The sequence below is a fragment of the Carassius auratus genome, unplaced genomic scaffold, assembly GCF_003368295.1.
Source record: "Carassius auratus strain Wakin unplaced genomic scaffold, ASM336829v1 scaf_tig00214021, whole genome shotgun sequence".
Lineage (NCBI taxonomy): Eukaryota > Metazoa > Chordata > Actinopteri > Cypriniformes > Cyprinidae > Carassius > Carassius auratus.
In genome coordinates this window covers 1,448,101-1,474,621 of record NW_020527496.1, presented here as the reverse complement: position 1 = coordinate 1,474,621, position 26,521 = coordinate 1,448,101, and the positions used below count along the sequence as shown (strand labels likewise).

The following is a 26,521-nucleotide window of genomic DNA, read 5'->3' as shown; positions in this document are numbered from 1 at the left end:
TTTAATTTACAACAAACACTGTCTCACCGTGACCCACTCCGCCTTTTCCAACTGGCTTGATCTCAATGTTCACCTTTGAGATTGATCTGCGTTTACTCTCTGTACATACTGTGGTAAGACAACAGAGCAAGTCTAGACTCATGCGTTCCTACTGAAAATACAATTAGCTGATTGCTGCTTCTTCATATAGATGTTTGTCTTGATAATGTAATAGAGCACTGAACTACAGGCGGCAGCACACCTCCGTTTACATTACAGATGCCAATCTAGAAACTGTGAAGACATTCAAATCAGTTGCAAATGACTTGTTGTACATCAACCAGGCAACACAATCCTGAAACAAATGCTGTGTTTGCAAAGCTCAGTGAGGAAAGAGAAGTGTTTATCTGAAGTGACAGTATATGCTCATCCTGAAAATGCTCTCCTGTAGATCCCAGCCAAGTGTGTCAATATACACAACCTAAATCCACTTAAGAGGTGCAAGGGCTTATAAGCCACTAAGTGGAAGCACTTGATGTGAACCTGGATAAAAGTGTAGAAACCGAGGACACAAACTTCCCATATGCACGGAAAGAAAGCAAGCCTGATCAGCCTTTTCTTGGAAAATCTCCCGAAAATGGCTGGAGGTGATAGGGAAGACATAAACTGGGCTGAGAGGGATAATGCTTGTTGCAGAGAGGGGAAGTGGATTGTTAAAGGGGGAGATAGTTTTATCTCGCGGCTCCCTGAATCGTCAGGGTGGGACTGAACGCCTGTGATAAGGCTAACTCTGCTGCGGCTAGCACTAGCAATAACACACCACACAGCGCAGGAAGTCTGAAGCCACACAGGAAGTTATATTTAGCGGCGGTGCATGGGTCACAGTGACTGTTAGCCTCGCGCAGAGCTGGGTAACGGGTTTCATTTTCACCGCCTCCCCCCGTATGAGCCGCTGCATCGATGAGATCATCACTTTCAGGACAGCGAGAGCTCTGTTAATAGCTGTTAGTGTGATTGCACTTTCTTGTTCTCCAAGCCCAAGGGGAAGAACTACACAGCTGCGTGCGCAAGACACACTCTGTATAGTGTTTCACTGTTAAAAGGGCGTGTGTTTTCTGCCGTGGGTGTAAGTGTACCTCTTTAAGATGGTCAGAGCTGCCCCAGGACGCCGAGCGCTGGTGTGTGCTCCCTTTCTCTTCACTCTCGGCACTCCAACATCCAGCAGTCTGAAACACAAAAACACATTTATACGACTTTCATATGATGCTAATTCTAAATAATACGGACTAACTTCATATTTTTATAATAATAATAATAATAATAATAGAAAAAAAACTATTGATATCTTAAAAATAAATTTTAATATATATTATACTGTATACTACTGTTTAAATGTTTAGAGACTTTTTGTTTGTCATTTATTCCTGTGATGCAAAGCTGTATTTTCAGCATCATTACTCCAGTCTTCAGTGTCACGTGATCCTTCAGAAATCAGTATAATATGATGTTTGCTACTCAGGAAACATTTCTGATTATTAATATTGATGTTGATAATAACAGTTGTGCTGCTTAATTTTTTTTGTGGAAAGTGATTTTTTCAGGATTCTCTGAAGTTCAAAAAAGAACAGCATTTATTTAAAATAGAAATATTTTGTAACATTAGAAATGTCTTTACTCTCCCTTTTGATCAATCTATCCAATTTATTTAATGTATCCTTACTGAATAAAAGCATTTATATAGAAAAAATCTAAAAGAAAGAAAAAAATCTTTAACCCCAAACTTTTGAATAGTACTGTACACCCTATATACTTCCTATATTTTTACCTTTGGCTGTCCCACAGGAAAGATTGGTCAGATTTAATGAACTTCTAGGGATGATTTTTGTCCTGTAAGTGTAGCTAAGTACACACTGACACACACTGATAAATCACATTCCCATGCATCCTCCTCCTGACCCGCTATTTCACACCAAGATCACAAAGGCTGCATTGTTCCTGCAATAAACGGTCACCTACATTCCTTCAAAAACAACACACTCAGTTACCATAGTGAAGACTGCAGACACATGTGGATGTGATGTTTGCACCCAGGTATGTGGTTTGTTTAGGCAGTCCAACATGCAGCACACACACTGTATAATGTAAAGCACATGTACTGTATAGGAGCGGCCCTGGACATTTGCAGGTTTTTTAAGGGCTCTGTGAGGACTGATAGATGTGAAAACATGTTGAAAAACAAAGGAAATATACAGAAAGATGAAAATGATGATCTTTAAAGCAGAACTCGTCTCTGTGGCCCTGTGAGACTCCTGCGTTCATCACACTTCAAAGTCTGGCCTTTGAAAACAGATCGACACTAGAAGGCCAACGGGAACACAGGGTCTTTGAAATCCTATGTTTTTCTTTGTTTAAGTTCTTTTAAAGGACTGACAATGACAATCCTAACACTATTTACTCCCCTTATGTTGTTCAAAACTGAAATTAGAATGTCGTTGAATGCTCAGACTGAATTAGTTTAAAGTCTTTGTTTCTTTTAATTGTGATGATTTTAGCTCACATTTAACAAAAACCCACCAATTCACCATCTCAACAAATCAGAATATGGCGACATGCCGATCAGCTAATCAACTCAAAACACCTGCAAAGGTTTCCTGAGCCTTTAATATGGTCTCTCAGTTTAATTCACTAGGCTACACAATCATGGGGAAGACTGCTGATCTGACAGTTGTCCAGACGTTCTGTTCACAGAGTGCTGTATCCAAGCATGTTAACAGAAAGTTGACTGGAAGAAAAAAGTGTGGGAGAAAAAGATGCACAACCAACCGAGAGAAATGCAGCCTTATGAGGATTGTCAAGCAAAATCGATTCAAGAATTTGAGTGAACTTCACAAGGAATGGATCGAGGCTGGGGTGGAGAAGCTCATAGCCCAAATCCAGTGTTAAGTTTCCACAGTCTGTGATGATTTGGGGTGCAATGTCATCTGCTGGTGTTGGTTCATGGTGTATTTTGAAAACCAAAGTCACTACATCCATTTACCAATCATTTTTGGAATCCCTTCATGCTTCCTTCTGCTGACCAGCTTTTTGAAGATGCTGATTTCATTTTCCAGCAGGATTTGGCACCTGCCCACACTGCCAAAAGTTGGCTAAATGACCAATGTGTTCGTGTGCTTGACTGGCCAGCAAACTCACCAGACCTGAACCCCATAGAGAATCTATGGGGCATTGTCAAGAGGAAAATGAAAAAACAAGAGACCAAACAATGCAGATGAGCTGAAGGCCACGGTTAAAGAAACCTGCGCTTCCAGACCACCTCAGCAGTGCCACAAACTGATCACCTCCATGCCACGCCGAATTGAGGCAGTAATTAAAGCAAAAGGGGCCTCTACCAAATATTGAATACATGTACAGTAAATGAACATACTTTCCAGAAGGCCAACAATTCACTAAAAATATATGTATTTTTTAATTGGTTTTATGAAGTATTCTAATTTTTGAGATTGTGAATTGTTGGGGTTTTGTTAAATGTGAGCCAAAATCATCACAATTAAAAGAAATAAAGACTTAAACTACTTCAGTATGTGTGCATTGAATTTATTTAATACACATTTTTCACAATTTCTTCATTTGAATTTCACACTTCTGTATTTTCAAATGAATTCATATGAAACCAGTGTTATTCTAGTATCACTGATATACTAAAATAGCTTTCTCAAATATTTTGAAATAGATCTGTTGTTTTTATTTAAATTTTAGTTGAATTAAAATGATGCATCTTTGAGTACTGTCTTTGAAACCAGTGTTAGTTTAGTATCACTGATATACTAAGAGTTTTTTGTTCTTCTTGAAGTTTGACAGTTCCTGCTCAATATATGAAAGTGAAAAGTGATGTTACGTTACATGTGGCCAAGTATGGTGACCCATAATTAGTGTCTGAATTAGTGCTGTGCATTTATCCCATCCAAAGTGCACACACACACACACTGTGAACACACACACACACCATGAACAATCACCCGGAGCAGTGGGCAGCTATCTTTTGGTCTTTTGGTAAAAAATCTCTTGTGTGTTTGCTATAGAAAGAAAGCCATTCGAGTTGGAGAAACATGACAGTGGAGTTAAATGTAGCAGTTTTCTGTTTTGGTTGAAATATACCTTTAAAAAAGTGTTGACATGGTCAAAGTCACCGCTGTTCACCTGATCTGACTGTGTTACTGCAGAGGAAAGCAGCATGAATCACTGTGACAAAGAGGGCGAGGGGTTTAATCCAAGACACTCCTCTATAATGGAGTGGGAAAAAAATCAGAATCCCAACAGAGCCATCGCACTAATCTATAATGCTTTTGTGCATGCATCAAACTTTAAACACGAGCTAAAATGAGAGTTGTTTGTAGTTCTTTGATACAGCTGAGTAATAAAAGGTGAGACTTGAGACGGCCTGTCCTGGTAACACCCAAGTTCTGGAAAGTGAACAAAATAATCCAACACTATTTAACTGACATGTTATACAAAACATGCATAAAGAACTTTTAATAATGTTGCATGAAATTACACACCAAGGAAATAGAGTGAAGAAAAATTTGTATTTTTAAAGTATCTCTGTGTCAGCAATGGCCAGGAAAACGGGTCAGGGGTGAAAAAGGTGAGAAGGATATTACCCCTCTAGGGGGATCCGGGGGCATGTTCCCGCTGAAGAAAAAATTTAATATTCCATATTTTAAAGCATCAATCTGATGCATTTTGAGATGCTTTTTTTGCCAACCTGGGGAGAGCTGGAGAAACGTAACTTCAGCCATGAGTAAAAAATTATCACTAATTATTATTATTATTATATTTCAATTACTGTAGCCCACTGTTCATCAGTCAAACGGCGGGAGTGGAAGGGGGATCGAACGGGAATCTTTATTGGTGTCAATTTTCAGTCTCTTTTTAATGATAGGCTTTACGCATCTGTCAATCATCCCCACTCGCTATTTGGGGGAAGAACCTAGCACTATGATTGATCGAACTCTTCTTCTTTTGCTGTTGCTTGATTTGAGGACTGCGCATGCATAATGGTGTCACCATGTTTTTGCGTAGTTTAGAGTGACAAATCGCACCAGCGTACTTTGAAGTCAAAATGCGTATCCGCTACTCAAATTGCGTACAGGTCGGCAGGTCTGCTTATTGATAGAACGGCGGAACACTCTACCTTCTGCCTTGACAGTCCCCTAACCTCAAAATCTACCTCCTCAAAAACGGTAGCATTAGCTAATAATTTTCCACCGGGTTACGGTGGGGGTAACCTGGGGGTTACGGTGGAGGCCGGCAAACATGGGGAACGACATTCCTGCAGAATCTAATCTTTTTGAATGGTTAATATGACACTCGTTGTATGCTGTAGCACACAATAAGAGGCATGGCAAAATCATTACCTTTAGACACACTGCACGCCCACAGGTGCCAAATCTCACCTTCAGTGTAGCAGCAGATGGTGGGTGGAACTGTAGAATTGTGGTGATTGTGCTCCACCTGATACACCTGCTGACATCTGATGGTAAATCAGCACCTGACCGTAGACCAGGTGTGCGTGGTATGCAGTGTTCTCAGTAGGGACTTTCCATAGTAACTGACTAACCGAATATGCTTCTCACTCTGTAATTAACAACTTAAATTGACTGATTATGCTTGACCTGCGATACAATGACCTCAAAGCTGTGAACAACAAGGACTGGCTGGTGGCTTGGGACCGGCGTGAAAGGTGCTTGGGACAGTTGATGGATCGGTCACTGGCCTGATCAGCCACGCTGCAAAGTTACCATTTGCACGTGTTTTTATGTCATGTCAGTTTGAACATTCAAGCAATTTGAAACCATTTAAGTGCAAGGCCACATGAAAGAGAACTAAATTTGGGACTCTCGTATCCTATGTTTTCTTTTGTCTGAAAACCACCTCACCTCAAACCGAATTGTGTTCTCCTTTACGTTTTCTTGCACTTTAAACCACAACTGTGAGTATTCTTCATAAACACAGTCATTTTTATCTTAAGTGAACATAAACTGTTAAGAAGGAAAACGTGTGTTAAGCAAACGCATTACAAGTAAGGCATGTTATGTACCGTATTTTCCGGATTATAAGTCACACTTTTTTTCATAGTTTGGCTGGTCCTGCGACTTATAGTCAGGTGCGACTTATTTATCAAAATTAATTAGACAAGAACTGAGAGAAATTAACCAAGAGAAATGAACTAATAGAAAACATTACCGTCTACAGCTGCGAGAGGGCGCTCTATGCTGTTCAGTGCTCCTGTAACCTCTCACTGAAAACATAAGAGCGCCCTCTCATGGCTGGAGACGGTAATGTTTTCTCCTGGTTCTTGGGTCTGAATAAATGCGACTTATAGTCCAGTGCGACTTATATTAGTTTTTTCCCTCATCATGACGTATTTTTGGACTGATGTGACTTATACTCAGGTGCGACTTATAGTCCGAAAAATACGGTAAGCAGATTACTTTTTTAAAGTAACTAGTAAAGTAACACATTACTTTTTAATTTACGAGAAAATATCCAAGTCATAGGGTTGTGACGGTGGCCGTGACAACCGCATCACCACAGTGGTCAGCTTCTGCTGGCAGTGGTGCACGTGACGCCACATACTCTATGCACACTTGTTTTGTATACAAGTGTAATAACGGTAATAGACTTTAAATCTATAGTAATTTACAAATTACCTCAAACGCCATACACAGCATTTCCTTTAGATTGGCAGGTTTGAGCGTTTATGCATTCAGCAAACTGATTTTGTGTCGGGCGATGGACCTTGGTGTGAAACCAAATGCTACATCGCCGATCTAGTGCCATCTCCATTCATGTCACCCATCCATGTTTGTACAAGTGTCTTTAAGTTCCCGTGATCACAGACATCTGGCTGGTCAGGTTTGGTGAGGCTTAGTTTCTCCAAACTGGCCAAATCCAAACGAGACGGTGATAAATGAAAGATGTTAACAATAAATGTGGCAACGATTCCTATTTCAAAGAGAGTGCGTGCAGACGAAGAAATAATGCACCCGCAGGATTTATACTTTCACCTTCGCGACACCGCATCGCAACAGGTTTGTCGAGTGTCTTCACTGGACATTTGAACTCTGTGTCAGTACCTCATAAATAGGACGAGGCAGTTTACTGTCAAAGATATGTCATGTCATGTAATGCTGCATCCAGTAAACAAGTTACTTTTTTAAATAAGTAACCCTAGTTACTTTGTTTTCCCATTTTTTGACTGACAGCTCCTGTAATAATGAATAATAAATAGAATAATTAAATATGTTAAATAACACAAATATCTTTTGTGCATTTAATTCCATTTTATATTATTTGCTGGTGATCTTCAATGATCCAATTCAACTTTTCTCTAATAAGTAAAAACTATTTGAGATAAATGTAAATTTATTATTTTATTTTATAAATTGCTAAAGAGTTTCGAACTTTCGTCTCCAGCGTCCTATTCTTCCTGCAATTCCGAATGGTTTGAGCATTGCCCTCTACTGTAGACAAGTGACATTTCCGCAAAAGTAACGTAAAGCATTAATTTCCATAAAAAGTAACTAATTGTGTATTGCTATATTAAATCTGTCCATTAAGTCTTAAAGTGACAGCAGCCTAATATACCTGCTTTCTGTATCCTTAATGTTGATCAAACAAAAAACAATCACACAATCACAAAAGAGAAAATCACTCACTGCTCTTGACTGAATAACTTCTTTATCTTTAATAAGGATTAATCCAGATTTAATTTATATTCATTGTGGTGATCCTACTGATTCAAAAATTCTAATGTGCTTTTTGTGTTCCTCCCTGTCTAGTAACTTATGAGATTCTGTGGCAGTTAGGATGCTGCCTCAGAAGTCGGCCAAGGCAACTCAACACTGAACACTGAACTCCATTACAGTCACAAATGCCTCTGATGATGTATTATGGTTTCAGAGTGATATCTGCAGTTTAGCTGTGGGTCAAATACCAGACCCCATGTGTAAGTTCTAAAAGTGTTGGTTACCAGTCTGTGGTTAATGGTTAATTTAGTGCCAATATCTCTTTAATGACAAATGCTAAAGCTACAGTAACTACAGTTTACAAATCTACACTTCTTTGAATGTTCTCACATCTTTAGACCAATGAAAGATTGAAAGATAATTTATTTATAATTATCAGTATTGCATTAAAATATTAAAGGACAGCTTGCACCAATACAAAAAAATAAAAAATAAATACTGTTTCGGATTTACCAGAAAAATTAGAGCTGAAAATATGTCTACAATTATGTTTGTGACTGACATTATTGCAAGGATTTATAGGAGTTTCACTGTAGCTGTTAGGTAACTTTCAAAAGCAAAATGTTCTCAAAATGTTTTTATATATAATATTAATACTAATTAATACTAAAATATTAAGGTACAGCTTGCACCACTACAAACCTTAATTTGTCATAAAAAAAAAATCATATTATGCATTTGTAGGAGTTTCACTTTCAAATGCTAAATTTATGAGAGAAGAGTATTTCAAGAAATCATACACCATGATTTACAGAGTTTTGCCATCGTTAGTTTACTGGTATTTGCACCATTATTTAAAGCCAAAAAGCACGTCTTAACCTATTTTGCATTTGACATGGCTGCAATAGTTACTAATTTGCACTGCTCTAGGTAGATTGTGTTGGTCATTACGTAAATAAGCTGGCTGTAGATCAGTAGATCTTTGGACTTTTTTGGATTTCTTATTTTCACAGTGAGCACTTACACCCATTGAGTTGCTATCAGCTTACAGAAATCACACAAAAATAATTCCTCAGTGACACAGCAAACACGCAAAAACTCAGAAGAATGATGGATCTATAAATGCTGTCAAGCTAACGTTTGCAAACACACCTGAACACACAGACTTTGAAGCCAGAGGGTAGATTTTGAGCATAGAGGGTGAAAGTGCTTACCTGTGTGGACTTGTCTTTCATGCATGAGGGGTTGTGCCGGTGGGATTCACGTGGCCACTGCCCTACCAGGTAAGGCCCGGTGATAGCACCCAGAGAGGAAGACCGTCTGATAGCACCTGTGATCTGCACCTGTTGCGACTTTGACCTCTCAACTGCCATAAGGATCAAACAGAAAGAGAAACAGATGGGTGATGAGCATATGGACTGGGGTGGGGGCAGCCCTGAAGTTATATCCCCATAAAATGCTACCTGTTTACTGATGGACACATAAATACTACGCATACTCAAAATCAACTACTTGGTGGATTTTCAGAACGACTCTGAACTGTTTGTTGAGATCATGTCCAACTCAAAATGGTCTTGGATGAATTAATTCACTGTTCTTGTCATAATGCATCTTGGGATTGCCTTCTGCACAAATGATAAGTGATACTGCCTTAAAATGTCACAAAGTAAAATATACAAAAAGGAATACTCCAAAAAAATTTAAATAAATATAGTGTTAAAGTGATGCGAGTTTTCCTTTCTCTTTAGAGTGTTATAAGCTGTTGGTGCATGAAGAAGATCTGTAAAGTTGCAAAGACTAAACTCTCAAACCCAAAGAGATATTCTTTATAAAAGTTTAAGAGTCAACCACAAACCCCTAAAATGGCTCATTCTAACACACCCCCACGTCTACGTCATGATGTGGGAAAATTTGCATGAAGCAACCCAAATGTTCACACAAAGAAAGAGGGCACGGTTTCGTTGTGAAACGAAAATGCATAGTTTGGCCTTCCAAAAGTGGTTAAGTTGTATGTACAACATTGTTCCAGATCAGTTCAACCCAAATATTTCGTGTGCAACACATTTTATGGAGGACTGTTTGCTGATCCTGGAAGAGAAGACTACAATTCCGACGCTTCTGACTTACAGACTGTAAGTACGTTTACAAATCCAGACATTGCGGCATGATGCAACGCAACATGTAAAAACACAATATAAGTCATTATAACCGTAATTATGCCCCCACTGGATGCAACACATTGATCGTTTGTAATGTATTTTATTGTTTTTGTCTTGTGGCGCTGGTGTTCTGACCGGGACACGCATCGCAGTATGTTAAGGTACGTAACATTTCCGTCACACGCTTGAGGTATTCGGCCAATCACATAGCACTGGATAGCTGGTCAATCAGAGCACACCTCGCTTTTCAGAACGTTGAGTTTTGTAAAAAACGAGGCGTTTCAGAAGGCAGGTGTGACGAGTGGGGCGCGGCCTAGAGCCATGGGATTGGGAAATGAGCGACACCTGCTCGCCGCTGTGGTGAACCCGCGGTGCCATCGAGCAGGGCGTAGCTGTCTGGTGCTGGGGACGCTCGAGGCGATGGCCTGGTGAGTGAGTTGCCGGGGACGGATGAACTCGCTGCCGGCCACCCGCGTGGAGTGCTAATACAATTAAGTGTCTTTAATTGTATTGAATGTGCCCTTATACTTTTTCAAAACTGTACTTGCAGGTAATATAATATTAATACAATTAAAGTTGTTTAGGTGTTTTTACTTTTCAGTTTAACTATCCTTTTACATAGCAGCATAATTAGACTACCTACATTTTGGAATTGGCTTAAAATGTCAAGAGCGCAAGTATTATGGATTAAAATTGTTGTCTAGAAAGGCACTATGTAATCAATACCTTATCAGTCCACTCTGCTCATAGCTCATCTACCATTGATGTACACATGCTACAGATGCGGGTTAACTTGTTTGCGCTTTGTGTTTAAGCAGAACATCAATCCTTGACACAACTAATAAAAATAACTCATGCACATCCCTCAGCCCACAAAGATGGAGGAAGAGGAGGAACTATGTCAAGGGCAAGCAAACTTATCTAATCAGTGACAGTCAGAGCATGACACTTTCCTACAGAAGAGATTACAATATTTACACCTCTCTATGACACTATGAATACATCTCATATACATGAATCACGTTTATGGCTTTCATGAGACAAACTCAGGTATCTGTGTACTGAAGGCAGATGCAGGCAAGCCGCTCATATCTTTACAAAAAGCAGGGACTTGGAAAAGAAAATAAATTAAAAAAAAGTTTTAAGCCCTGCTGAAAATACTTTTAAGTAAACTTACTAGTTGGTTGAATGACTAGTTGTCCATAAAGACCAATTTCCATCCATCCCATCAAAACTTGATGACCAATAGTTTTTACATGCTGGCCCATCAGCTAAACCAACACTAACCAGCATATTCCAGCCTGGACAAGCTTGTATCCAAACCAATGTCGTGTACCTGATCTGTTGACCAGCAATCTCTAGTCTGATATCAAAAGAACAGATCTGGATTTTATCATGTTTATGTGGTTCTGTCTACTAAACTACACTAAATAATTAATTGATTGTCGCATAAGTAATTGACCATCCTGTCTCAACCCCATGCAACATATTCACTACCAAGATTTTGACTCATGAACATCCAAGACCACCTGACAAAATTTGTGTCTTTGGCCTGTTAGCAAGTTCTGATGTATTATCTCTTTCGTCAAACCCCACTAGTAAACTCACAAATTAACCACACAAATCAAGTAGCTGGCTGTTAGATAGTTGTCCATCCTATCAACCAGCTTCACTAGCAGTTATACAAGCAACTTCTAGCCAGGTGAATCATCTCAACAGAGCAAATTGCCATTTTATCACATTGCTTTGCTTCTATGCAACTGATAAACTAGTCAGTTACCCTATTGACCAGATCAAATAGTACAGTTTGGATGAGTCAACAGCATGGCTACGCTGGTCCACCAGCTAGACTAGCACAAGCAAGGCTGGACCAGCATGGAAATTTAGGATAAATCTATACCAAATGGTGAACTTTGTCTCCTTGGCCTGTTAGCAAGTTCTAGTCTGGTGAATCAGCTTTAATTTCATCATTTTCATTTGCTACTGTCCAACCCAACTACTAGTAAACACACTCATCATCTGCTGGATAGTTGGCCATCCTATCAACCAGCTTCACTAGCAGTTTGACCCACTCTAAAAAAAAATGTTGGGTTGTTTCAACCCAACTTTGGGCCAAATATGGGCTAACAACCCAGCCTTTTTTTTTTTTTTTTTTTTGAGTGCAGCAACTTCTAGCTTGGTGAATCATCTCAAAAGAGCAATTTGGGATTTTAACCACACTCATTTGCTCCTATAAATTATTTTTTGGATGAATAGATGGCCAGCCTTTGGCTGATCATCTTGACTAACATGAACCAGCATAAACCAATCTGGAGCAGGATGGAGATTCAGGATGAATCCAGAACAACATCCAAGATCTGCATACTTAACCAGTAACTTTCAGTCTGGTCCTCTTAAAAGAGCAATTTAATTAGCATTTTACATGGCATTTATGGGCATCTGTGCAACCTCACCCCACACACACAAAGTGACTTTTGACATTTAAGAGAGATCTCTGTACATTAAATGTGCTACGCTGTGACCCAAGCGACTGCTTATTTTACAGCTACAGTCAGTTCTCACAATAGGCTGTTTTAGGGCTGACAACATCTCACTTAGTTACAGGTTGCCAAAAGCTGTTCACACCTCACTCAATTATAGTATCATGGGCCATGTGTTTGCATAAAGCCCACATCAGATGAGCATCAAGTGAAACCAACTGAATCAGTAAGAAACTCGAAGGAGATGAGAAAATCCATGACAGTTGACAAGAAAGAAAGTGACGAAACATTGAGCCAAATATGGTGACCCATACTCAGAATTCGTGCTCTGCATTTAACCCATCCAAATTGCACACACACACCGTGAACACACACCCGTCCCGAAGCAGTGTAAATGTCAGAGCAAGTGGGTGAAATGTAAACCACAAGGTCTCAGATATGCGGTGTAAATAATTAGATCTAAGGTACTAAGCAGGATACACAGAATGAGATCATGACCAAAAGACAACCGCATGTACACCATGGACATGGAGAGTGTCCTGTTGCTATGGTCATAAACAGGGTCATTCGGAGCAAAGATAATGGATTACAGTCCATTCTAGAAGAACATTTTTAGGCTTTGTCCTTACCTCACTGTGTGCTTTTTAGAAAGTGCCTAACTAAAGACTAAACAATGTAGGTTAACTCCTTCTGAAGTCCTATTGAACTACAAAATAAAGGGACTTGTGAATGTGTTTAGTGTCTTTAAAACCAGTAATTGTTACGAAGTGCATTGCTATAAAGAAGGAATTTATTCAGAAAATTATAATTAAGGCCTATTAACTTCTCTCAGTAGTAACTCATAAATAAGATTATTTTAGACCCGCAGTTCATATGGATTCAAATATTAATTCATTTAAATGTATATTAAAGGACGTTTTGGGTTACCATTGGTTAAAGGAATATTAACTTAAGTATTTGAATTTTAGGTGTGTGTCAGGGAGCGTTATCAGCGGCGCACAAGATGCATTGATGATATAAAAATGTTGTTATTGCATTTTATTGTTTTTGTTGGTCGATCCAGTTGAAACTGCAAGATGCGCCATTCCTGCATTTTCACTCAAAATATTAGAGAAATCTAGAAGCTCAATGCTGAGAAGATATTGGTAAGGTTAAAGCCGAAAAAAGCCATTCACACTGAACACATAATCAGTATGTTCTTATGACGCACAACTATGACTGTGTGCACTCGCATTTCGAGAAAAAGAGGTTTGACTCAAAAACATGTCAGGAGAATTTGACTCCCAAATATATATTATACCAATATTTTTTGTGAAAAATTATGTAGGAAAAGTAATAGATCAATTTATGACAAGAGTGCACCCTCAGAAATCTACATTACAAAAGGAGCTTTGACCTTTGTTTAAAAAAAAGACTTCCTCGTTGCCTTTTTCTCTATCACTTTTTAGAAATCATCAGAAGCTATATATCACTTGAAAACATAAAATCTCAAAATTCATCCTTTAAACCTCATTTTAAAATCAGAAATTGCATTACCATGTAAATGGCACATCAAAATCATGTTACAAAATGTTTTCAGTCATGAATTATAAAAATTTAGGTTTGTATCAGGCACATTCAAGTCTATCTTCAAAAACGTGAGTGACAGTTATCAGGTTAATTTTTTATTATTTTATGTCATTTTGTAAATTAAGATTAAAACAATTTGTCTCAAGTTGGATAAAAAAATACAGTAGTTAAATGTAAAAAAAAAAAGATCTTTAGAGTTTAGACATTTTTCAATAATTATCGATACCAAATTATATGAAATATTATATCGTGATAAATCTTTTTTAGCTATATCACTCTGCCCATTAGATTGTTTGCTTCAATTGCACTACCAAGAACAGAAATCCTCCAGGAAAGCTCTTTTCATGCTGAGCTGATCAAAATGAGCACAGCTGATCACAGTTCAAATGGCTTTGTGTGCTTTTAAGAAGTTATTTAGCTACACCTAACATATTGGTGTTATATTTCTCACTTGGATGATATAAGTTGCACTGTCTGACTTCATATCAGGCAGCAAAGTAGTGGGGCGACAATAAATCGATTTGATTTTCCCGAATGCATCGCGATTCCAAAATTGCAGCATTGATCCACAAATCGATTTCTCGTCGCACCGTAGGTGGTGGTGGGGGGGGGGGGGGGGGTTGGTTGTTTTCTATACCCACTATATATGAAGGTTTGTTATTTTTGGCCTTTAGTTTATAGCAGAAAAACTTGACTTCTTAGTAATTGGTACTGTACTTTACTGTAGAAAAACTGCATTAAAAGATACTGAATTTTCATATTGAATAGAAATTTGTGTATCTGCTGAAAGATCATTTTTCCAACATTGTTTTTTTTCGTTTTCAATTAGACTTTTCTATGGTTTTCTAGGAACGTTCAAGATCATTTTCAAAATATAGTCTGCTCAGCCTCATGTCATCCCACACCTGTATGAGTTTCTTTCTCCTTAGATTTTAAATTAGTGCATGTCCCTCAATAAACTAAAAAGGCTAATTCATACTACATATTAGCTTTGTACATACAAGTGGCATGTTGTAGCATGTATGCTAACTGCTATTTCATAGCTCCAACCTGTAATTATTGTTAAACCAAACTAGTGCTGTCAAACCATTAATCGCATTGAAGCCCTTAAAACACTTCATTTAGATTTGTTTTTTATTTCATTTATCTTGAGATGTTTTAAGTTTTCAGTAAGTTACCTTTCTTGTAGAATTGTACTTCAAATAAAGAACTTTGTGTTGCCCAGATTGTAAGTTCATCTTTTAGGCTTCAAGTCAATAAAAAAAAAAAAAAAAAGTGAACTTGTAAAACTGCAGTGTTAAATGCGATGCCTTCGAAAATTTTGGTGCACGTAACTATGCAACCAGTGCAAAAAGTTAGTCTAGAGCCCTGTATTTATGAAAAATAGGTTAAGTTTATATATATATATATATATATATATGTATATATATATATATATATATATATATATATATATATATATATATATATATATATATATATATTACATAATACATAAACACAGTACACATACATATATTATGTAAACAAGCTTTTATTTTGGACGTGATTAATCGCGATAAATTGTTTGACAGCCCTGAACCAAACTGTGCAATGCATTAGAAATGCACACTACAAAACCAAAAGCAGTCAGATTGGTGTGTGGCCCTCAGTATTATTTCACTGAAACAAATGCTTATTCTTATCCCATGCTAGCTATGCTTATTCGTACGTTAAGTTGGGATTGTTAAACACGAGGTGTCCGAGGCTCAAATTTTGCTCAGTGAGTGTGGAATGCATTTGCTCACTGGACTGCTTCCTCTCGGCCTGTTTTACAGTTTCCTGAGAGCAGATGGAAAGAGGCAGGGCAGGTTTATGCCAAGAAGCGTTTCAGGAGAGCACACTGACACCCCCACAGCAGGACAGGGCCGACAGACTGAGAGATGGAAAGTGAAATATCTTCACGTCATCTTTCCTTTTGACTGCTTTAGAGCTGCAACTAACAGCCATTTTTCTAATCAATGAATCTGTAAACCATTTCTTTGATTAATCAATGAATCAGGATGAAAAGTTTTAAGTAACTGCACTGAAGTTCATTTAAAAACATTATATATACCATTAAAAATTATATATTTAAATATATTATATTAAATATTATATATTTTAATAAAAGAAAACGTTAAACCTATAAGCCTACTGCTTCATATTTAATACACAAATGTCTAAGGTTTCTAATTTAACAAAACTTGGCTGAAAAACCTGTTGAACACAATCTACTGCATGCTCATCTGATTGATAGTTTTATATGTTTTAAGCAAATGACATGGCTATTTAGTAAAATTGTAAAAACTTTCCCCTGCAGGTCCTTGTACATGAATCTTTTAGCTGTGAAACCTTTTTTATAAACTAACTATATGAATTTTATACTTTTATATTGTAAATACTTTTTTCAAGATGAACCCTTACTGGACTGAAGCAATTTAGGTTTACTTGATTATCCATAAATATTGTTTAGAAAAATTGTGTTAAAATATGAAATGAACTGCATTATATGTTTTGCCTCTCATAATATAAACAACAGAGCTTTGAGTGGCAGTTATTTAAGTGGCAACTAATATTTATACGTTTCCATGTATAAAGTATTCTGCTATATTTTTGTACAAAATCAAATGTATTCATTACAAGCTATCAAAATGTAATCTTACTTTTAGTCCATTTTATAATTTGTGCTCAGTTTCGTTCCCTGCTTGCATATGAGCTCCATATTCTCCTATATCATATTATATGAGAAATAAAAACCTGATGTATCAAATATGATACTCAAAAAAAGATTTTTTTTTTTTTTTTGTAAATTACATTTTTAAAGGTTCAATAAACTGTTCATTTGACTTTTTTCTGACTATAATCTCGTATGTTTTACAGGGTTAAAATGGCCATAATTTCACAGAACACAAAGACTTTTGTGTCGTTTATTGTTGTGTTGCAGTTTTATGCATCAGCCGTGCTGTTTCTGAAAGCTGTGAGAGTGATAAACGGAGCGACAGAGTGAAAGCCGTTAGTAAACGTGTGAGTGGTGACATTCAGTAAAATACTGCGCTTGCAGACCGAGAGAGAGCGTGTGTGGGTGGACGAACGCTGAAAGACCTTCTGTTGTTATTCACACAATCACATTTAGACAAACGTCATCTCAATACAGCCAGTTTGGCTCGGAGCTGTGAATTAGGTCATATTAGACGGGGGACAGGTGGTTTTGCTTGCTGCACGGTGGGGAAATAAACCAGAGAAACTGCTTCGCTGTAGAATTGCAGCCTGCAGGTTATGATGTCTTCACATGTCTGGAATTCTTTTATGGCATTAATATAATTTAATGGGAATTGATGATCGCTGCTACTGGCATTGGCTCGTGATTGGGTTACCGTTGGTTAAACGGGGTGAGCAAACTTTATTCAGTGGGATATAACACATTAGTCTGACAGCCAAAGAAAAGGACGTGCAAGCCAAAAACATCATAAACACTGAATATGTGGAAGTTTAAGGCTTTCAGAGGTAAATACAGGCTCTGTTGGGAGTCGATTTGCATTGCAGAAAACACAGGCACTATTGTACGACGTCCATCGGCACAGTTGGAGAGCTGTTGGGCCGAGCGAAGCGTTTCGCGCAAGGAAACAAAAATGAAGCGTGAGGCTGGGGGAAATGCAAATGTGAACTTTCCCCCTCCAAACACTCGAGGGTTCGCCGCACTCCGCCGAACTCGCCCGCGCTGGTCACAGTTTGAACCACAACACCCCCACCACAATATTCAGACAATCTTCTTTCACTTTTGGACCCCAAAAGTCTTAGATCACATTAAAGAGCTGGGATCCATGATGTAACGCAGCAGGACATGTTCAGGATTCGGCCTGATTTCTGTGTCACCAATCGAACACACAGATTGTGGAACTGAACGTCTAAACTTTGTACAGACTTTCAGATGTTATTCTTCATGCATCTGTATTTTAGATCACCACGAATCATGGTGGAAAACCTGATCATCATTGTTGTGGAGTTTAAACAGCTCAACTGCTGCGGTCATTAAAGTAAAAGGGGGACACAGAAAAGACATCTTAAATCAACTTGTTATTCTGATAATATCATTTGTATTTAAGAAGTATTTAAAAAATGCTGTATAGAGCATTGTATATCATACTAATCAATATCAAGACCACTTTTTTATTTATTGTACTGTAAATGTTTATGTTATTCATACTGTATATGTATTAATTTACCCACTGAAAATTGTTTATGGCCTTTTATAAACAAGGCTTTTAGTTTGCAATGCTTTTTTATAGTTTGGGTGGCAATTAAAGCATTGGAACAACTAATGTGTGCAAAACAAGATTACAGTCATTAGCAAAACTGGAGTCAAAGCTTACAGCTGTCACGGTTTATAAAAAAAAAAAAAACAAGAACAAGAATCTGAGCTGCTTAAGTCATATGCTGACTGACTGTGTATCCTGGAATAATGTATAGCAGCCAAAAAAAAAAAAAAAAAACTCAAATATGTATTGTACACTTAATAATATAATTGCCATCAATACAAAATATCATACCAAGTAAGCAAAAAAAAATATGATGTTTTGTTTTCACAAATATTTGGCATTTAATAATGTTCATTTAAATAGTATATATTCTATTTTGGAATATATTTTACTTAAAAGTGTTTTGGTATTATATTTCCAAACATCTCTTGCAGAAAATGTATTTCCGTGTTCAGATGTTAAGTATATATATATATATATATATATATATATATATATATATATATATATATATATATATATATATATATATATATATATATAAAAAATAAAAATAAAAAATACCTGAATTGAAATAATTTGTCTTTGCAGTGCCTTCAAAATAAAACATCATATAATAAAAATACAATGTAGGGTGTTTGATTAAGGGTCTACACGCTTACAGCAAATATCACAAACAAATTATGCCATAAAATCAGTCATATCTCTACAATATGGTACAAAGAGCTGCACTATAAGTAAACATGCTGAACATAGGAGAGCAAGTCTTTTCTGATGACACTGCAAAAACACTTATATTCCAGAAATAGGCTTTATTTAATAAAGAATGCAAAGAAGAAGTGAAGTCAGGGCAAGAAACAAGTCAGCCTCAAATGTAATGTGGAAATGCCAAAACATGTAGTGGAAACTACATATTGCAGATTAAAAATGTAAACAATCAGATATTGATTACTATATCTTACAGATAATTGTATAGTACTTGACTGCTTTAAGCTTTAAAAAAAAAAAAAAAAACAGCCCAAAGAAACGTTTAAAGCCATGCACTGGTGTTACATTTTTAACCTACTGTAATCAAGTCCCGCTGTTCAATTATAACCTTTCACATCACCATAACACTCACTGTAAAGCAAAACAATTGTAAACATCCCTGTCATTTTTCTGTGGGGTTTCTTTTGATTAAAAGGACCAGTTAAGCAACAAAAAAATGTTCTGTTGAAAAATCTGTTGAAACTTTACTTGCCCTCTGGCCATTCAAGAAGTAGATGAGTTTATTTCTTCATCAGAACAGATTTGGACAAATGGAGCATTCCATCACTTGCTCAGCAGTGGATAATCTGCAGTGAATGGGTGCCGTCAGAATAAGAGTCCAAACAGCTGATTAAAACATCACAATAATCCACAAGAAATTCACCACTCCAGTCCATCAGTGGATGGCTTGTGAAGAAAAAAAGCTCCTGTGTTTCTAAGAAAACAAATCCATATTAAGGCACTTTGAAACTTCTGGCCAAAATATGAGTCCATAAATCATACTAACACTTCCTCTAGTGGAAAGGTTTAACCTCTGGTATCCTCTCACATCAAAATTCACCCACATCATTTTCTAAAACCGTTCCTTGTAAACTGTGCCGGACTTCTTTCTTGACTCAAACAAGACTTTTTTCTTTCTCAGTGGAGAAAACAATATTTTGAATAGAGGACTTTTTGGCCGAAAGCAACCATTTAAAGATAAAGTGTCTTAATGACAGATGGGTTTCTTACAATCATGCAGCATTTCACCTCACAACACATTAACTGATAGACCGGAGTGTAGTGTGGAATGGATTATTCTGATGTTTTTATCAGCTGTTTGGACTCTCGTTCTGACGGCACCCATTCACTGCAGAGCATCCACTGGTGAGCAAGTGATGCTACAGTACATGCCTCCAAATGGGTTCCCATGAAGAAACAAAGCAAGTTTTCATCTAATTGTAATTTTTTGGGTTCACTTTTCCTTTATTAAAAATGTAAACAGTATAGTATGACTACTTATAATACGTAACACATGATTATTAGCCTTTCCAGACAGTCCATTTGCGTGCTTTCTGCCATAAAAACAAAAGCTCAAAATGGAAACGCGCTAGATAGAGAAGATATTTTTGTATGCACTGTATAATCTATTTCAGAACAGTTTAGCATTTGTTAGTGAAGGAGTGTGTGCGGTTTGTCGTGATGATCTCAGGTCCTGGGCGGGTGTGTGTGTGTGTGTGATAACAGGCCTGAGTCAGACCACTGCCACCGGTCAGCTGCACTTCAGCAGCACTCCAACACAGAGCCACAGACAAAATACTGAAGAAATGAACTCATCCAGAACTACACTCACAGTCCATCAAATGAACAGAGCTTCACACAACACTGACTGATGAGAGCTCACAGACTGAAACAAGACTTACAACTCTAACAAGATCTCTTCCTTTAACTCACGGCAAAACATTCCAGAAGGCCACCGAATCTGTAATTACAAGAAGCTACTGCAAATTAAAAGCCCATTTCTAGCTCGACATCTCTATACTTCATTTAAACGATATGAACTAAAATTATTTTGAAATTCTTGTATAATTATTATACATTCTGTTTTTATGACCTTATTAGGGACGGGTCACACTTTATCCAGACTTTCAAAAGGTTTCAGGAGATGTTTTGATAATGCAAACGGAGTTTAAAGCTTTTACAGAAATCAACCAATCGTTGACTTCACTGCTAGCTGGGATACGATAAAGTATTTTAGCATTAACAATCAAACACACACTGAAAAAAATAACATTTGGTCGATTTTGGAGATTTCTATTTTCTATAGATATGTCACAAATGACTATAAAATAGAAGGACTGAAATAGTATTTTCTTATTAAACATATACTCCAGTAATCTTTATTTGTAGCTACATTGTATGAAGTTTCAAAGAAATATAGATATAAACTTTCCCTAAATATATAATGTTACACGTTTTAACCCAAACTCCTGATGGTGAATATTAGAAATGAATAATAATGTCCATTTTATGTCAACATATTTGAGCAGTATGAATTGCTTGGTTTAATAAAAAAAAAGCAAATTAATTACATAATAAATATTATAATATTTTTATTACTTAAAAAATACTTTCATAGGCAAATAAAATAGTTTTGCACACTGCAGTAAAATGCAGAGAGAAACTCAAATTAAAAAGGAAAATTGCTCTTTTAAAATTAGAAACAAAAATGTCTTAACCAAAGGAACACAAAAGAGAAAGACGTCTTTTTTTGGCATATTAAGGTTAACAAAGGAGAATTAAGGCAAGGCAAGCATTAAAAAAAAAAAAAAACATTAGATCTGTTTCCTGAATTTCTTAAACATATTTCTGTAGTGATGAGAACGCACTAATACTAACAGACAGATAAACAGGAAAACCTAAAACAGGCAAACATGATATTACTCATACTGCACTCAGAAACATGTGCCAGTTAATGTTGAGCTGTCATGTGATGTTCCCTGGCGTCATCATACACATGCTGTCTCTAGATGAGATGCACTTCCTGTTAACCTTTAGAAACCTTCACAGAGCTTTAAGATGCAATCAAGAGACGGACATTCACCAGTCACCTGCTTCTCTGCGTTACTACAAACATCTGTTCAGAACCAAAGATCAAAATAATGTCCAGGGATTCATGACAATAGATGTCAGTCTAATAAATCTAACACAAGATTAATATAACTGCAAGCATAAATAAAGACACAAATGACTGCATACTTAAACCACAGTTTCCTTCCATACACACAAGCCTCAGAAAATATTTGGACTCACTGTCTGAATGTGATTATGTGTAGAAATTATTTGGTTTAATATTTTGTATTGAAGGAATCTAATGCTTTTCATTTAAAATTATTAAACAAATATGTGTGTATTATGCGTCCAAATCGCTGATTTGTACTTTACATATATGATATTTAGAGCAACACATTTCTGGCGCCACTGTAGTTATTATTATTGTTAAACACTCATAAACCGATTTCTCTCTAATGACAATGGTGTAAGTCATCAAGTCGTAAAGTAGGTAAATATGATTTTTTTTTTTTTTTTTTTTGGCCTGAATATGAATATGATTATGCAGTCATGGGAATAATTGAACAGATTCTTATATATTATCCTCTTCCATTTATCCGAAATAAATGAAATTATGGCCATATAAATTCTTAAGAAATGTTTTATGCGCTCAATTTAGGTTTCATAATAACGTGTTATGAAGTAGAGCTTCAGGGTTTAAGTTTTATTTAAGGCCCCCTATGTGGCCTTCACTCACTCACACTCACACACACACACACCCTCTAATTACCCACGTAATTCTTTCCATCCCTGCTCGGTAAACAACAACGAATTAACTAAAACCCCTAGAAAAGACACCTAAACGAGCTCATACAGGACCGGAGAGACGGAAATAATGCTAATATTAGCGGTTATGCGTGCGTTTACACGTTACACGAGCGCTAGCTTTAGCAGGAGCCGAAGCAGGGGCCGTGTCTCTAATCCAAGCGAGCTCACTACACAGACGGCTTCCCACAGCGGGCGCGAGCTCAGGACGCGCGCGGAATGGAACGGAGCGCAGGGTTCCAAACGACGTCGGTGTCAGTTAGAACGCTCGATTTAAGATGCCTAGCTATGTTTTAAGACACAGTCACGGTCATGACGCACAGATACCATTATTATACACATTAACGTTACATATTAACGTTTTAAACGCGTTTGATACAAGAGCGCATTCGTCTAACAGATTTAGCTAATCCGATCTAAAGCATGTATTTTACTAGATATATCATCTAACATAAAACTGTCATGCATATGTTTTTTTTTTATGTTATAACAACGGTTTTAAGTGAAGAATGTATGTTGTTGTTGTTGTTATGTACAGTGCGTCGTTAACAGCCTGACCCAATTACGCGACTCCAGCCGCAGCGTATTTGGAGATGTTTCAATGAATGACAGTAAACGAAGAAGGGCTCGGGCCTGTTGTTTACCTCTAAGGACAGGTGAATGAGGGCACCGCTCCGGTGAGCTCCTGTGCTCAGGTGGAGAGCGCCTCTGCCGCGGGATCAGACGAGCGTCCAGCGAGCCGCTTTCTGCCGGACTGTCGAGCGCCGGGCTGCCGGGACTGGAGCTGCGCTGCTCGGCTGATGCTGTCGGTTCTGTGTTGCTTCCGACTGAGATGGAGGAGGAGGAGTGAGGGCGGGTTGGGCTGTGCTGCTGATTTCCACGCAAGAGCTGGTAGGGCACGGTGGCGCGAATGGGCTGCAACCGGCTCGTGTTGCCGGCGGAGGAGGATGATGATGCTGCAGCTGTGGAGGAGGAGGAGGTGCTGATGGGGGACCCGTCATTGCTGCGCCTGATCCGAGCTGAGTGCACAGGTGATGCTGACATGGCTGGACCTAACTATGTGGTAGTTTCACTGCAAAATACGCGAATTAATTCCTCCCCAGGCATTCATTAGCTAAACCTAAGTCATTAATTAAACTTCTTGAGATGCACAGTCTGTCAACAGTTAAAATGCTAGTTAAAATGCTGGTGTAGTGCGCTGAATCTGTAGCAAAGTTTTTTGTTCTTTTAGTCATGCAGATGATTCGCTGACGCTAACTAGTTTTTAAAATGTGTCGGGAGTTTATCCGAGTTGGAAACCTAAAAAAAAGTTGACGCTGAATAAACGTAATCCCGACTGTCGTGTGTCTCAGCACCCCTCTCTGGTGTTACTCCAGTGACAGGTAGTCAGGCACTCCAGCGACGCGTGGGCGGGAGCGTCCGGCGCTCTCACGGCCCCTGATTGGTGCATCGAATCATCGAACTAAAATATGATTGGTCTGGCGAAAATGATGGACTCGGAAAAAGCCAATGAATTTGTTGCGGTTTAGAACGTTTGGGATTCTGCCTGGTTTATTGGATGGACTAATCTGAAAGTTCATACATAAGTAGATAGATAACAGATGGTCAGTGTAACAGAATTAACTGTAAGCAATTAATAGAGAACGAGAAAACATAAAAGAGAGAGCCCTGGGGCTAGTTGTCACAAATGTATCTCAAATTATAATGTAAAAATTGGTGTGTTTCTCTATCAGTGTTTTTTATATCTTGGCTTCAAAAACCTAAAAACATTTATCATACAGCTGTCGGAAACCACACTGATGTATATTTAGACAAGGGTCAACTTACAATTCTAACTCAAGCTGTCAGGATAAAAATGTAATGTTTTAAATTTAGATTTTGATAATTTGGTTAGCCTTTACATTTTTGCTTTTTATATTTAACTCTGTAGGAAATCCATGATAGATCCTTAGATGTGCCTAAATAATAATTACAACATGTGAACATACAAAACTGCAAGAAAAACAATGTTAGCAAAGAAGTTTTTAATGAAACATCATCATATTGCTCAAATTTAGCATCATGTGGAATCAGAATCAATAATGAATTCTGTTCCAGATATGAATCGATTAAGAATCCAATGGAGTTGAGGTGATGACATAATTTTACCTGAAGAAGTGGCGTTGAATTATTTCTCAGACATGTTTATTGAGCAAACACAGCACAATGCAAACGTTGACTACTTCAGTACAGTGTTTTGAAAAGTATAGGTAAATGAACAAGATACATCAGGGGGAAGATTAGAGGAAATAACCATGTCGCAAAGACAGACGAATCAAAACAAAGACTAGTAAAAGATATTTGAGTGGTATCAAGTAAATAAACTAATCTGCTATCAAGTAAAGTACAAAGGGTGTAAAGGAGACACAGCTAAACTCCTAAGTGCATTGTGTAAATAGCAGCATGCACTATGATAAAACCATTAACTGAAAAAAAAAAAAAAAAAAAAAGAAGCTCAACAACCATGTGCCCTGTTCAAACAGAACAGTAAATCCTACTAAAACAAATGTGCATGCTTTTGCAATTGTTCAGAATACATATCTGCCTCCCAAAATGTGGTGTGTTATGTTCGGGCAGAACTTCAAAACGTTATGCATTAAAACCAAACAGCAGTTGAGGTATGCATATTCACACCAACAAAAGAAAAGAAGCACACTTTTAAAAACAAATATATAATAATGTCCTATTTATAATGGGCACTGCACTGTGTCTGGTGATTTTAAGTGCAATCCTTTCAGAAGTAACTTAAAATGATGCATGTAAAAAATTCTTCTCATCCTAGCTTAATATGCAGAGACAACTATGAGCGAGCTATACTATAGAGCAGGGGTGTCAGACTCAATCCCTGGAGGGTTGAAGCCCTGCAGACTTCAGATTCAACCCTAAAGTCCTTCAGGCTTATTCGAAAACTACATGGTATGTGTGTTGGAGCAGCGCTGGAACAAAACAGAGTCTGACAGCCCTGATCTAGACTGATTCCCCTGAAAAGTGCAAACACTACGTCAATATTACGACATTGTTCTGTTGAGCATCCCCACCACCCCGGCACAGCAACACTGACTCAACCAATAGCAACAGTATAAGAGGAACTATCTGTTTGACTGACCGGGGAGTGTTTCTGCTTCGCTTTTAAGGTTTATAGGCACTAAATACAGACTTACAGTAAACAGTGGACTAGCCCAAAAGGCCCTTATGATTGCAATTTAAAAATATAATTTGTATATTAATTAAATACTTCTATTACAGAGTAATTTATTTTAGATATGTTTAAAAGTTCATTGCGAGATAGGAAAATGATTTGATAGTAATCTGTGTATCATGGCAAGCAAATGTTTTAAAGCTGCAGTAGGTAACTTTTGTAAAAATATATTTTTTACATATTTGTTAAACCTGTCATTATGTCCTGACAGTAGAATATGAGACAGATAATCTGTAAAAAAAAAACAAGCTCCTCTGGCTCCTCCCAGTGCTCCTATTGCCATTTGCAGTTACGGACCGCTCCCGGTAAAAAAACAACCAATCAGAGCTGCGGTCCATAACTTTGTTTGTGTTCAAAATGTAGAAAAATGTATATAATAAGCGAGTACACCATGAATCCATTTTCCAAACCGTGTTTTTAGCTTGTCCTGAATCACTAGGGTACACCTATTTTAGATTGCTTCGGGGGTACCGCGGCGGAGTAACCCAGTACCTTTGTGATTCTTCATAGACATAAACAGAGAGAAGTAGTTCCGGCTACGATGTTCTTCCGCAAGACGCAAGCAGTTCTGTTTATTAACCGCTAGAGCGTCAAAAGTTACCGACTGCAGCTTTAAAGCTGATTCCATAAATTACAGCAAGTTTTTGCAGAAGTAAGAAAAATCTGAGTAAGGCCAACACAGACTGTG

The 26,521-nt window shown here is 37.6% G+C and overlaps 1 protein-coding gene across 1 annotated transcript in view; it reads right to left on the bottom strand.

Moving 5' to 3' along the window:
* LOC113090774 (glucocorticoid-induced transcript 1 protein-like) overlaps positions 1-24,021 on the bottom strand; it is a 30,021-nt gene extending 6,000 nt beyond the window's left edge. Inside the window, exons 1-3 of the mRNA XM_026256362.1 lie at positions 23,240-24,021; positions 8,942-9,093; positions 1,116-1,205 (exon numbers count right to left, since the gene is read on the bottom strand). Of these exons, the coding sequence (XP_026112147.1) occupies positions 1,116-1,205; positions 8,942-9,093; positions 23,240-23,639 (642 nt within the window). The 5' untranslated portion in view covers positions 23,640-24,021. The remainder of the gene's footprint in view (positions 1-1,115; positions 1,206-8,941; positions 9,094-23,239) is intronic.
* Positions 24,022-26,521: the final 2,500 nt, after the last annotated feature.